General features: G+C 31.5%; 2 protein-coding genes across 2 annotated transcripts in view; one reads left to right on the top strand and one right to left on the bottom strand.

Moving 5' to 3' along the window:
* The first annotated feature begins 1,247 nt into the window (after window positions 1-1,247).
* LOC132919933 (probable ATP-dependent RNA helicase DDX20) lies at window positions 1,248-6,196 on the top strand. Its single transcript, XM_060981879.1, has 7 exons — window positions 1,248-1,597; window positions 1,678-1,851; window positions 2,788-2,992; window positions 3,657-3,962; window positions 4,030-4,286; window positions 4,353-4,610; window positions 4,680-6,196. Exons 1-7 carry the CDS (start codon window positions 1,414-1,416, stop codon window positions 5,987-5,989), a joined length of 2,694 nt encoding a protein of 897 aa, XP_060837862.1. The 5' UTR covers window positions 1,248-1,413; the 3' UTR covers window positions 5,990-6,196.
* The window catches only part of LOC132919932 (chondroitin sulfate synthase 1-like), a 26,294-nt gene continuing 16,389 nt past the window's right edge, over window positions 6,190-16,094 (bottom strand). The window contains exons 2-6 of the mRNA XM_060981878.1: window positions 13,204-13,344; window positions 12,924-13,110; window positions 12,636-12,793; window positions 11,845-12,046; window positions 6,190-7,621 (exon numbers count right to left, since the gene is read on the bottom strand). Coding sequence (XP_060837861.1) covers window positions 6,546-7,621; window positions 11,845-12,046; window positions 12,636-12,793; window positions 12,924-13,110; window positions 13,204-13,344 — 1,764 coding nt within the window. The 3' untranslated portion in view covers window positions 6,190-6,545. The remainder of the gene's footprint in view (window positions 7,622-11,844; window positions 12,047-12,635; window positions 12,794-12,923; window positions 13,111-13,203; window positions 13,345-16,094) is intronic.

The raw sequence follows: 16,094 nt of genomic DNA, 5'->3' as shown, positions 1-16,094 counted from the left end.
TAAGTTTTCTTAAAATTTAAATGCCATAATTGCAAATAAGTACTTGATTTTTATACAATTTAAGGAGTATTCTGCGATGATACAATTATACTTATACAGTTCTTTTTTTCAAATAAGTACCATTATTTTTACTGTAAATTGTAATTTAGATAATTTGGTTTTTAATATCTTGTACTTATTATACTTGAATACTTTTTACAAACGACACAACAGTTTATAACAATAAGTTTGTATTATCACCATAGGATACCACGCACGGTCCACACGATCCGTGTTTAAAATTTTCTTTTATATTTACTAAATTAAATAATATTGTTTAAGTAATAATTTTACAAGTGAATAGTGATTAATAGGTAAAATAATAACCGCGGTGCTATTGATAATTGAGTATTTTCAACTATTTCATATTTAGTATATTATAGTATTAATAAACGGTTTATTCGGAATACGGCGGTGCACTGGTGCAGTGATCGGCGACTATTTATCCTTTGCATACACATAATACAATCTTCAAGTATTTGAAATATTGATATTTAACTTAATATTCCGCTGTGAAATAAGGAATTAAAAATACACGTTTTCATTAAAGAAGAAAAATAAAAAATATATAACTATGGTCCTTGATTCTTTCCCAATTTAAAGGCGAGGTTCATCAGTTGGTGGCATATCCGTCAGCAAGTCGTCGTAGAAAGTTTTCTGTAAGTGGCGGTATAATTCTGAGGGCAACTGACTCTGGGGTCTGATCAAATTTGACCTGATCCTGGCGAAGGCGATTGCAGTGTGCTGTCCTACAAAGCGTGGCATAGCTCCGTATAGATATCTATTTAATAAATAATATTACACTACACATAATATGCGCCTATAGGTACTTAAGTAATCCATATTTTGTTATCTATATATTATAAGAAATAAGGAAATAGTGGTTATATTATTTAACTCAACTTAACAAAATAGAGTACCTAATAAATAATTACTATTATGAAATAGCCAATTGTTTATACATATTATATACTATAATTAATGATTACTGATTAGGTACCTACTATGATTTAATTTTCTTTAAAAAATATTTAAAAAATAAAAATCTGTCGTTGCGTTGATAGTTGATACCGCAAATAAGTTTGAAAAAACAATATTGAAGTTGTTGATATCACAGAGATATCAAATCATTTTTACATTAACCATTGATAATGGTGTCAACAAAAAACACGTTGTTGTGATAATCATTATCAGTCATAACAAATTGATAAACGGAAACGGTGTTTGTCGTTTGAGTTTTTTGACTTTCGAATTCCATGGATCACCTGTCTCGTCTTATTCATTCTTACTTCATAGTGTCTTTAGTCTTACCTATTATCTAATTCATAAACGCTCTTTTACTCAGCTACTTTTTCTTAATTTTGTATTGATACAATGCCGGCGTCCGAATATTCCAAAGACACTGACCGAACTACAGATGTACAGACACAAGATGAGACGCCATTCAGTGCCATTATAAAGGACCATCCACTTATATTGAAAGGTCTGTCTGATTGTGAGTTTATAAATGCTTCTCCAATACAAGTTGCCGCTCTACCGACAATCATCGCAGGAAATGGTAATTTGTACAAAATATTTTTATTTTCTCCTTACCTCCAAAATACACCACCTCGTATTATATGATTTTTATATTTATAGACACAATAGTCGAGGCAAAAAATGGAACTGGAAAGACATTAACTTTTGTTATACCAACTTTGATTAAATTAAAATTAGAGCAAAATCATTTACAAACTATTATTTTGGCACCAACACGAGAAATCGCTGTCCAAATTCAACAGTGTTTCAAAAAAGTTGGACAACACTTAACAGGTACTTACAACAAAACTATTTTTTCTCCCAACTTGATACTAAAACCTTTCAGTGTATGTTTTATGGTGAATGCTAACAGTTCTTGTGTATATCAACACATACATTCAAAATTACCAAATGTTGATAAATTAAAAAAATCTGGACATTAACGTGATGATTTTGGTCATTGTTGATATACATAACAAAATCTTGGTTAATGTTTACGTTTATAGTTAAATCAGATAGTATTTATGTACAACATATTTAATTTAGCAATGTATTATTATAATTAAATATTATAAAATGTATAAATTAATATAAAATAAATGTATTTAATGTATTTAAATTATCTATTAGAAATTGTTATTAACTGAAAACTGATTTTTGATAAAATGTTTAGTTATTGTGCAAATCTATTGTATGTAATGTATTAATACTAATGTATAGCTGCTATGAATGACAATAGCATATTCAATTGCAGTATAGATAAGCCCCTATTGAAATAATAAAAGTTGTTAAGTAAAAAAATATTTTATAAAAATTACCAACTTGTGCTAAATCTAATATTATATTGTAGTATACCTACTATGTATTATTTATATATATTATTATTGTGACTTTCCCATTACCCCGAAATTACATTAAAATAAAACTATATCGGCATTACTAGCATTCATCATCATGACTATTAAAATGTCGATATACGTTAATGAGTATTTATAAATACTAAACAATACAAATTTAATCAATATATCAACATTTACCAATGATTTTGGTGTACAATAACATTTATTGGTAACTATCAGCATTCATCAATTGCAGACATTCATAGTAACATGTATACTTATATTATCTAAATAAAGATTTTTTTTCTCATTTACTTGATGTTGCATTAAATTAGTACCTATACATATTGAAATAGATAATCTAATTTAAACTTATGTATCTGAAATTTAGGACTAAAATGTGAATATTTCATTGGTGGTACTCCAGTTGATGTTGACAAACAGAAGGCAAAATGCTGTCAAATAGCTGTTGGTTCACCAGGACGCATCAAACATCTACTCAATGACCATGTGTTAAAATGTTCAGAAGTAAAGAGCTTTATACTTGATGAAGTTGACAGATTGTTTACTGACAAAAGTTTTACAAAAGATGTTCGGTAATATTATCAATATTGAATTTTATAGAAAATTAAATAAATATTGTAGGTACCTATTGAAAAATGTAGGTATAATAGCTTCTCTTTTAAGATTACCTATATAATTATTCTTCTTAGAAATTGTCTATATTTAAAAAGTTTAACCAGTAACTTATTCGCAGTACTTATTTTACTTATTTAAAAAAAAAAAAATTATATATACAAAGCTGTTTAATATTTAATAGATATATAATCCATTTTTACAATTAAAACAGTGTTAAGGTTTAAGTAAGTTACTATTTTTTTTTCTTCAAAATTTTTATTTAATTTAAAAATATTAAATATTAGCCATAAAAAAATAATAAGACTAATACAAAAAAGAAAAAATAACAATAGTTTTATCATAGACTTGTCTAATTCCTTTCAGTATATATTTTAGTATTTTGTAGAATACCTAAATTTCTTTTGATTATAAAATGTTTAATTAAAATATTTTTATTAAACTGTAAAATTCTGCATTTTTCCTCTAAAAATGAAAATGAATAGTTATGCTTAGGTAAAATGTTGTAATTTGATTTATATTTCTAATGTTAACATTATTATGTTATATTGGCACTGATTTTAAATGTATAACATATATATTTTTGTATAAATTATAATTTATGAAAAAACATTATTGTTCCAGACTGATTGATGCTAAACTTCCAAAATTAAAGCAAACAATAGTTGTAAGTGCATCAATTGATAAAAATGATATGTCTGTTTTCGACGAGTTCATGAAAGAATATATCATGGTCAAGGGAGCAGAAGAAGATATGAATGCGTTACAAGATCCATCAAAGTTCCTATTAGGTATTAAGCAGTATGTAGCATGTGTTAAAGCAGTCAGTACTAATATAATATTATTACCTGCCAAAAATGTGCGACTTCTCAATATATTACAAAATTTACCATACACTCAATGTATCGTATTCACTAATTACATGACAAGGTATTGTTATTGGTAAATATATTATACAAAATAATATATGGTAATTTTACTCATTATAATTTTACAGAGTTGAAGCTGTTTGTAATATGCTACGTGATCATAACTATAAAGCTGATTATATTAGAGGTGATCAAGATCAAAGTATTCGATTGAAATTAGTAGATAGATTAACATCTTTTAAATCAAAAATACTTGTTGCCACTGATTTGATAGCCAGAGGAATAGATTCGTCAAATGTAGACTTGGTAATTAATATGGACTGTCCAAATGATTGGGCTACATATCTACATAGAATTGGCCGAGCTGGAAGATTTGGAAACAAAGGTTGGATAATATTTTTTTTATCAAATATATATAATTCTATCAAAAACTGAGATATTGTTTTTTTAGGAAATGCTTTTACTATTTTGGATGATGACAAAGAGTTGAAATCTTTTAAAAATATTATTAACAGTATTGAAAGTGTTAAGGTAAAAATGTTACCGATTGCAATTACAAAACCTATACTTGAATATGCAGACAGCGAGCTTGAAAATCTTAATTTAACAACTGAACCTGAAATGTTATCAATCCAAGATACTGATGATGAAATCACTAAAGAAAATGGAAATAATGTAATTGAAGAAAACTTAAATAAGGATAATGAAAGTAAGACAATTTTTTATAAAATAATCATTATACATTTTAATTTAATTTTTATTATTTTCATTACTTAAGGTGATTCTACGTTTATTCCCAATGACATTAAATCAAATATTAGCAGTTTATCTGAAAAAGAATCACTACAAAAACTTTGTGATATTGTTAAAGAAACCGAAAAAAAACTCATTGAAGAAAACATGGTTGATAAAAGACATTTAAATGATGGCAGATCTTTTGTGTTATTTGATCCAGAACCTTTACTTGAAAGCACTGATCAATATACAAAATATAGTCCTGATGAACTGTTAGACATTATAACAAATTATGATTCAGATTTCGAGAAATATGAAGCTAATAAAAAACTAATGTTAAAAAACTCTACACTTGAAACCGTAAGTGAAAATGAATCTTCTAATATAAATCAAATATGTGAAGATAATGATATAAAAAATATATCCAACACTACTGATGATAAAATAAATGATATAAATACGAATCAGCTTTTACAGAGCCAAGATAAACCTCAAATTAATTGTGAAGACAAGCAGTTTGTTCATGAAGTGTGTATAGAAAGCAATTTTTCTAATGAATCAAATATTGATGACACAAAAATTGATATAAATAATAGTGAACGACTACGATTCACTGACATTTATAGTTTATTTCAAGTACCAGATTTTAGCCTTTTAAAGCCAGTACAGCATGATAGTGAATTTTCTCATTTAACAGATGTAGAAGAGAGTGATGTCTCAACTATGATATGTGAAAAGGATATTGAAGATAAAGAATCATTGAAAGAAGAAAACTGTGATGAACAAGAATACTGCAATGAAGAAGAATCCTGCAATGAAGAAGAATCCTGCGAAGAAGAATACTCTGATGAAGAAGAAAATTGTGATGAAGAATACTGTGAAGAAGAAGAAGAATATTGTGATGAAGAAGAAGAATACTGTGATGAAGAAGAATCGTGTGATGAAGAATACTTACATGAAGACGAATATCATGTTAATCAAGAAAATGCCAATGAAAATGAACATTGTGATAATAAAAAACAATATGAGGAAGAAACTGATTTAGAAGAACAATTTAAGGAAAAAATTAAATTAATAGCAAAAAATAAAAGTTTTGATGAAAATATTACAAATAAAAATTGCTCTTATGGTCATCATAACAGCCATGAGATACATTTTGTGAAAGACAGCAATAAATCTATACAGAAACCGTTTCACAACAATATTCAAGAATATAATAGACCTAAAAGAAAAGAAGAAAATATTGAAATCAATGATCATCAAACAGTAGATTATGAAATTTTAAATGACTGGTATGGCCAGTGGAAACAACAAATGAATCGCATACAAACATTTGTCAGGATGAGTAAGTGATCGTCTAGTGTAATAATAAGCTATAAATTCAAGAGAACTGAATGATATTATATTAAGTACAATTTTACTCTGTATTAAAATTAAAATTTTAGTTTTTATGTTTAGGTAAATGTAATAATATTCACCGATTTTATATTTTATGTAATAATATTATGTGTCCGTACATATTTTTTTTTTTTTACAAACAATAAAACACCAAAAACTGTATTTAAATTATTATATTATTTCCTTAATTGTTATGATAAACATTTATCAGTCGTAATAACTAATAATATTTGTTACAAATACCTACAATTAATTGTATCATATTACAGCTGGTATAATAATATCACGATATGTTTTAAACATTATATTTATAATATTATATATATATATAATTATATCTAGAGAGAGAGAGAGAGAGAGAGAGACGTATAAAAAGAGAGACACGATTTTCTCGATCGACTTGAGATCACGACGCGAATCGCCGACCTTGTTCGTTTACGATAAAAATGACAAACAATAATGTGCAGAGTATGATATCATAATAATAATAATATACAATTCAATAATATTATTAAACGCGCGGTCGAGGAGCCGACACGGACACGGGCAGCGGGGGCGGCGGCGGAGGTCGTGTCGCAGCGGTCGATCCGTTCAACAGTCGGCGGGCCGCGAACTCGTACACCGCTTCTCTGTTCCTGTAGATGATGTTGGCGAACTGGTCCACGTTACCGTACGTCTCGAACCTGGTGTTGGCGCACATCCGGGCCTTGGGTTCGGGCAGCCCGGCGTCGCACTCCACCGGGTGGTAAACATGCACCAGGTCCGGGTCGGCGGCGCGAAACACGGACACCGCCGTCGCGGTCCGGGACCGCACGAACTTCTCGTACAGGTCCACGTCCTCGTTGCCCCAGCCCCGGATGGACGTGTCCAGTCCACCGGCGGCCGCCAGGTCGGTGGCGTACGCGCTGACGATGCCGAACCCGTACTGCCGCCAGTATCCGGTGTCCTGGTTGACCAGGAAGTGGTTCGGGGACCCGGCCGCTCGGCCGTACACCACTACGGGGTCGTATTCGCTGTACACGATCGGGAAGTACACAGTGCGGCCGCGGACCGTGTTCAACCGGACGCGGTCCACCGTCGCCGCCGTCCACAGCATGTCCACGTCGACGAAGAACAGTAGGTCGTCCGGTGGCGGGCCGGCCGCGTGGACGGCGCCCGCGTGCAGCGCTGCCGCCCGGGCGAACGGGCCGCCGGCGTCCGGCAGAACGGTGAGTCGGGCGTCCGGGTGACGGGCCGCGAGCTGCGCCACCGCTGCGGCTGCGCCGTCCGCGGTGGCCTTTCCGTAGGGCACCACCGTCAGCGTGACGCGCTCGTCGTTCGCCAGGCACACCGACTCGTAGTTGTCCACGAACCGGGCGAACGTGGCCAGCCGGTTGAACAGCGGCAGCACGAAGTGAACCGTCTTGGCTTGGCTGTCCGACCGACGCTTGGCCGGCGGCCCTTCCACCCGGACCATGCCGTTGTCCGCGATGTCCCTGGACGGACTCCCCGCCGCGTCGTCATCGTCATTGTCGTACGCTTCGGCGTCCTGCTGTTGTGTTTTCAGCTTAACTTCCGAACCGTCCAGCACTTCGCGCACTTCGAAACCTGAAATGACCAAATCGCATAGATTATTAGGTATTTCTATTAAATTTACCACTTTAAATATAAATAAAATTGTATATAATAACATGGACAACTAAAATAATATTTTTAATAATTTCGGGGGCTTATATAATCTATTAGGTTAGGTGAAATTAGGTTTATAATCCATACTTCTGAATTCTAGACATCCTCAATAGTAAAAATGAAAAACGGGCATATTTAAAAACCTGCATGGTCGCACACGTTACGAAAGGCCACGGTATAGAAGGTTTAACCAACTATGTATTTGTATTACAAAGTAGCTCGCGATTTACCTTATTTAATATTTATATTATACTTTAATACCAACATTTAATATAAGTAACTATTATAGAGATAAGACGCAAGTCACAACTAAGTTTTAACTATAACTTAGGTACTTAAAAACATGGTTGTTATTTTTAATTGTTGCTCTAAATTGATATTTAATTATAAATTTACCTGGGATATTTAAATAATTTTGAGCATTTCAGATTTTGAGAAGGATTTATATATTATACATATTATTGTTTTATTAATTGTATACATATAATTGTAAAAGAACTAATAAAAAAAAATACAATTCTACACCAAAGAGAATCAAAAGTGTAATAAGGAAAAATATTACATATTAAATTAGAATAATGCAATAGCCGGCCAGTAATTCAATGTCATAGTAACAACGCTATATAGATTAATCAACATCCTAATAATTGACGCCAACGAATATAAATACGGATGCGTTTCCGAATATCGTCAGTCTACTTTCAACCTTCAAACTGTCAAGAACTAAGAAAACCAGCGGAAGAATTAAAAGAAACAAGACCCAGACGATTGGCGGTGAACCCAGTAAGAGAAGAGAAGAGAGAAGCGACCGGACGAAGCTCGCGGTAAACAGATACCGATTACCCGACGAACACCATCGACTACGCCGGATCGTAGCTGTACGCTCAAACCAGAAGATACTGTGGCGGGCCACAAAGACTCATCTGGTTGTTCGCCTCGACTGACTCGGGTAGTGTCGACTGAGCGGCGCACAGCTTCACCTGTTTCTACCCAGCTGCGACCACACCGGCAGACATCGTCTATATTACAGACCTGCCACGAACACCAGACCAATGTCCTCAAGGACGTCGGCCGGTCAAATCTTTTTGTGCGCCCCGCCAAATTGGTGACCACAACGCGATCCGCCGTTGTCCGTTGCCCTTCGGTCCTAACCCTTTCGAATGGCTCAAGGTAAAATCACACCGCTTGTGGCAATACGGTATGGCATCGGCGTGGAACATACGCGAAGCTTCTCACCCGTCCAGATGCGTGACGACTATCCGAGCTAACCACGGTTTACGACACGTTGAGGCTGCGGAGGAGTAACGTGGTGTTCCACATAAGACTGCGCACGGTCGCAGGGAACTATCTGGTTGTTCGCCTCAGCTGACTCGGGTAGTGGCGGTAGTGCCGACTCGGCGTCGCACACCCCACCAATGTCTCACGAACGCCAGCCGGTCAAAACTTTTTGTGCACCCCGTCAAAATACTAACGACAGAAATGTCGACCAAACGTCGTGAAGCCGACAGCCTATCACAGCAAACTTCAGTAACGACGTGTTGCCGGTGTGTCTACACTGCACGACCGACAGCGGTCATATCGACGTGCACCGCTCAGAGCTAATCGATTATCGGGATTGTCATACCTATGACGCCCGACGAACGTTCTCGAAGTGCCGTCGCGTAGGGTTAGGTGTACGCTGCAGACGTCCGCGGCAACACGCCACACGACTGAATGCGAGTCGATCAATGACAACTTACTCTCTTCCCTGCCGGGCGGTTAATCCCGACCCGGTGCTCTCTCACGGGGAAGACATAAAATCGCCCTTTTCAGGGCCCCCAAATTCTACATTGTCTCTTGAAGACGCGCCCGTCTCGGCCTCACGATTTTTAACATATTTACGTTTATTATTTAATAAAACATGAACAATAAGGGTATTTTTGACGTTTGTAGTCACTATTTACTACATACGTTAAACCTTCTATACAGTGGCCTCTCTTAAGTGACTCAGAGCCATCATAGTATCAAAATCCTGGGTTCCCCATTGCCCGTTGCATGTAATATTTAGAAACAATTTACAATGGTGTAAGTACCGTTGCACTGTAAACATAGGTTTTATCTATGCACATATTATAATATAGGTACAGGGGCCCCATAACTTTTTTTGCACCAGGGCCCTACAAAACCTATAGTTGCGGCACTGCGCACACCATTGTTAATACTGTCGTATTATACGTACAAGTATAAATTGTTGGTGATCGTTTTGCGATTACGGTGTTTGTGACCTCGCGGTTTAAACAAAATATTTAGTCAAAAAAAAAAAAATTAAAAATAGATTTTATAATTATTTTTAGATTATTACAGAATAAAAATATCACAATTAATTTCGCGTATGGTATTTATTAGTGTAACAAAATAAAAATAAAAATTTTAATTAATTATACTTATAAAGTATAAATATAATTATTAAATCCAACCAAATTCATAAATAATAAAAATATTAGGTATGTGACATTTTAGCTATCTATTTTTTCATTAGAATAATCACGATCATCCTATATACTAAGTAGATATATTCAAACATTTTACAGTGCCCGATTCTATCAAAGGTTTAAATACATCGCTGGTCGTAATAAATTACAAACCACTTTACCACAAGCTGTATATCTTAGTTTTTGCTCTACCTACTATAGAGTTTTTTATTTTATTGATAATTGAACTTTGTATTACCTATAACTTTTCTGTTTTCACATCATATATTAAACTCCCACAAAAGTTATAATATTTATTTTACATACTATTTTTTTGAATACTTTGTTATTTAATAATCAATAATTATTCGTGGAAAATAATATTCATCATAAAAATATTATGATACTACTTAAAACTACTATTTTAATAGGTAATTGCTTTGTTAACTACCTAGCTATGCCACAAGCTCAAGGTTGGATATTACTAGTTTAAGAGGATATCTGCAGTGTTTTTTATTCTCTCTATATCAACGTGTAGCATAGACAAAACGCAATCACAAAAAATTATTGTTGTTATGTTAAGTTATCTCAGATGTTAGTATATAAAATCACTTATTACAAAAATTACAGAGATAAATATTTTTTAGGGTATCACGTATTCACGTATTGATTTGTTTAAATATGGTCCAAAATAATTTAATATCAATTAAAATCTACAAAAAGTTTTTATTTTTATGGTTGAATATTAAGTCAAATAATAATAAAATATAAAGCCGACGTGTTAACTCTCAAAAATATTATGCTCTATAATTTTTTTTTAATAGATGATTTTATTCTAAGTTAACTAAAATACCATGGTATTAAATATTTAAATGTGCACTAAAGAAAGATTATACATAAATGCCTTTTATCTATGTTACGCATGCCGCATGGCATTTCTGAGAGAAAAACAAATATTTGCTGATATTCTTCTAATTAATTAATATAGGTAGATTATTAGTTTCTAAACTCCTGAAGTTATTATTATTTTTTTATTTATTAAATTTGAAGGTTGTTAAAATATAGATTAGATTTATTTTAAGCAAATATTTTGTTATTTAACCAATATTTTAAAAACCATATAATTACGTACCTACCTATACTCCCGAGATCCACTAGGAATTAAACAAATTGGCTTACATAATATATATATATATATATTTAAAGCAAATTTTAATACAAACTATTAACTACAAAGATGTCGTTGAATTTATTGAAATATGTAGGTATAAGAAATTGCCTGAAAATAATAAGCAATGGGTTTTTTCGTTTTATTAAAATTTACATATTTTATTATTTTGTAATCAAACTAATCAAAATTTATTGTTTTGAAAGTAATTTTAAGATTAAAAATTTATTTCATTCAACTTCTGAACTTTAAATGTAATTATCAAATTAATAACAAGCTTTTATTCCGTATTCCCATACAAACTGTGTGAAACGTCAATAAATCTCTTTACAACCTAACATTATATACTGTACCTATAATATTACGAAAATATTATTGTTATTTGGAACGATGATATAATTATTCAAGAAAATACATGTACGATAGTTATAAAATAAATGGAAAATAAGTCTATTATGATTAAAATATAATCAACAAGCCACTGAGTTACATTATGTACATTATATTATTATTATCTTCCTTACCGGTAAACTGCTGTTGGAGGTATGCGTGTCGCCGCACAGGAACGGTCATCTTCTTTCCCCGGTACTTTTTGTACATCAGCAACATATCCAACATATAGTCGACGCCGTATAATGGGTTCACCCTCTGGTAACCGTAAAATATTTCCTTAAAATCGATCACTCGACCGCGTTGCTTGGAAAATTTATTTATCAGATCCATCACCTGCAAAATTCGATATATGTGTATACATAGGAATGCAATATTAATATAGACAACAGTTACATCTTTGTCTTATTTGAAATAGTTGTTTTGGTTATAATAAAAAATGATAAAGATAAGTGATGATTTATGATAAAAAAAAATTATATATAACCACAGAGATAGGCTAAAATAAATGTTCAATTTGTTCAATAATGTATTTATTGGAATTTATTTCATTATTTTTGTGGATACCTATATTATATATAGGTATAATGATGAGTGACTATCGCAAACTGTGCAGATATTGTACGTAAAACGATGGATTTCAACCTATTAGACCTATTAACTATCTATGAATTAAATATCAACTCGTATATTAAAATATTTATTTGGTGAAATTGTAAAATAAAGTGTTATTTAAATAAAATATGTATAACACACATACTTATTATATATTTTAACATACATAATAAAATACATATCAATAGCATTTTTTTTTTATTCTTAAGTATTAAATCGATTGAGAGTATATACAATATTGAAAAGAATAATAATTAGTCAATTCATATTTCATTGTAAGTACGTATTTTGTTATATGTATAATAGATACCTCTCGAACGACGTCGTCGAGGCCTTCTTTTGTGTACGAATCGATCCGACGTCTAGGATTTGCATCCGTGTCTGAATACCAAGCCTTTGATATGAAATCCCATTTGATGACGTCCGCCACCTTGCGTGGCCTATACTTGTTGAGGCCCGGTGGAAGTCCTACACACCATATTATATTTTCATAATACACAATAGATAAGGTTTTTATAGGATTTGCATAACACGTATACATATAGACAAAACCGTGATAGTAATATATATAATATTATAGGTAATATTATTTATTTACCCAACAGATCCGGGTCGCCTAAGTAATTCGGACTTCCTGGCCGGGACGAGAACAGTTGTTTCGAGTCGCCGGTTAGCCGGAACTCGTTGGACGGTCGCGGATGCGCACTATTCAGCTGATTCATCATGGATCGTACGTCCCGGTGCAACAGGATCTTCTTCTGTTGTATTTCTTGCAATTCGAGACCCTGCAGGAGCGTGAAAAAAGTTTGCAAAAGAAATCAGCAATCGACATGGTAAAAAAATATTAAATTAAAAATTGTGACGTGCCACTACAATACCTTCATGTAGTTGTGTATCCTATACATGTGACTATGTTGTTTTACTGGATGGAGAGTTATGGCTCGGTGTACTTCTTTCTGCTTCAAATTGCCAGTGAACGCATCGCGGCCACTGGAGTTGTGGTATAAAATAGTTTGCATCTAAAAATGAAATTACAAAAATGATAATTTATGATTTAAAAATAATAATATTTAAAAAATATTAATAATATATTATTATTATATGGAATTTCACGGAAATATAATACTCAACATCTCATTCATTGTATCTAAAGATTTTTTTTTTTATTTTTTTATAAAATATTTTGATTTTAATTTTGATTTTTTCTTCTTCCTAGCTCCTCCATCTAATTACCTAATTATTACGTATTTTTTAAATATTCTAAAAATGACTTAAATATTTCTTCATTCCCTTCAGGTATAATAATTACTTTCAATTAATATATTATATAATGTGATAATAATAACTACCAAAAAATACTATTATTTACAATGAAAAGTTGGGACCTTCAAGTTTTTTTTATGCAGATATCATTTTTTCTATTATCTAGTTAAGACATACCTATGAAAAAGTTAACCATTTATTTCTATACTGGAAAAATTCTGCTTTAATTTCAATTTTAATCACTAATATACTGAAATAATAAGTAAGCTTCGATTTTTGCTACGATTGGAAAATTATGATAATTATTTACGGCAAAGCTTACTTGCGTTTGACATCATTTTGACGTGAGCAAGTCGTGAATAAACTCAACATTTACAAAAAATTGCCGTTCATTATAATCTCGTATATTCCATTTCAGGGGATGTAATAATTTTAGCGATAATCTTTAAGTAACGTTCAATAATATTTTTCGATCAATTTACATAATTCCAGATAAATTTGGTAAGATGTGATAACAAACACAAATTCACCTGTATAAAATTAATCATGATTCTCGTATTTCTATTATTGATCTAAATCTTTGAGCCAGCGCCATTCTTTAAAACACCAGTAGTCCAGTACTAATAATATACATATTTACAATTTGTTCTGTTACGCCGTATATAACGAATAATTTGTATACAATTTACATAAATATATAGGCGCATATAGCTGATCCCTATTAATTATTATATTATAATATAATTATATACAGTTATATAGTACTACACTATATTTCTCTTGTGTTAATCTTATTTTCTCTAACAATAAGCATTCTCACACCATAACTTCGAGCTTTGGCATTTGGTTAAATCCCTTCCACTGTTACATATTTCATACCCGTATTAACTGTTTAATTTTACAGTCTCATATATATAATTATCAAATACATAATTTTAACGATGTAATAGGTGATGATTTATGAATTACGCGCGAGTATGAGTTATTTTATCATACGTTTTTAAATCACACGTGTATTTTTAAATAAGTATATATTTGTTCAATTATACTTGCATAATATTATAATATTCTCTATTTTAAGCTATATATGTAGTGTTGTGATGTTAAAATTACATGATGAGCAGTGATAAAACTAATATGTATTAGATAATTATGCAAACTATGTATCAGAGTACAATAGAAATGCATTTTACAGTTTATTGTGTTTTAGAGTAAATGTACGTTAAATTATTCAAATAACATCTTTAAAATTTCTTATGAAATAATATTGTTTTCTGATTTCCGTCATATAATGCACTTGCTTTAAACGAATACCTGTATAAATATAATATATAAACATTTAAAATACATGGGAATCGTTTGATATACTCAGTGCAAAATAATATTATTTACTTCTAAAATTCATGAGTACCCACTACCCATATATTCTTATAAAATAAACTTGATTAATACAGTAAAATGTAGATGTAGGTATGTTATACATCTTATATAGGTATTAGATAACGATAGACGGTTAAGTTTTTTGGCTCTCTTTGTGTACAGATGAGCCAATGGTCATATTATATTATATTCTCCTCAAGTTCATTCACTCTAATAAATTAATAACACTATATTAGCTATTTATTTGTTAGTTTATGTAACCATTAACCACATGTTTCATTTCTATAATAATATTCTATGACGAGTATCAGCTAAAGATATTATAATATATTTAATATTATAATACTGCACCACTTGCACTAACGTCTAATGGTCTGCACTTATAATCATGATGTATCCTCTAATGAATATAATACATATAAATAATAGTATATGATATATATCTACGACGTGTTCAAGTTTTTTTCAAAATTAATTAATATAATTTTGGTTTTTATTATCTTATATCCACTTTAATGTGTAAATGTTTATTGTTTATAAAATGATAATAAAATAATTATAAACCATTTACCGACGTTTTTATAACCATTTTTTTTTAAATTGATTTTACGCCTAAACGATGATAATAATGATATTATCGTTGTTACACGAGCTTGTATTTTGTGAGTATCCGTTTATACTCTTCAACATACAATGTTGCCCGACAGCTGATTTTATATTGTTAAAATATTTTACAATAGGACCAAACCGATCTGATTTCGTGAAGGAGGGGGGGAGTCAAAAGGGTCGAATTCCTATAATATACTTATATAACTATGAAGATATAAGCGTCCACGCCTATATGGATTAAAGTGATACGATTTTTGATCTATTATCAACTTTTTTTTATTTATGAAAACTTATCTGAACCGAAATAGTTAACAGCAATAAACGTATAATACAACAAGTTGTTTATGGCCAACAGGCTAATTAAATTTTATAAATTCTGTATTGTTATTAAAAACAACGCACTGTGACTGTATCAAATCATAATAATATTATATACGTCATAAACCGACAAGATTTATGACCTCCCCCCCTTCTCTACTCTTCCATACTTAGACTGAGCTAAAATATTTTACAATTT

Source organism: Rhopalosiphum padi, chromosome 2 (assembly GCF_020882245.1).
Source record: "Rhopalosiphum padi isolate XX-2018 chromosome 2, ASM2088224v1, whole genome shotgun sequence".
Taxonomy (NCBI): Eukaryota; Metazoa; Arthropoda; class Insecta; order Hemiptera; family Aphididae; genus Rhopalosiphum; species Rhopalosiphum padi.
The sequence above is the reverse complement of the archived record's forward strand: the minus strand, read 5'-3'. Positions and strand labels throughout refer to the sequence as shown.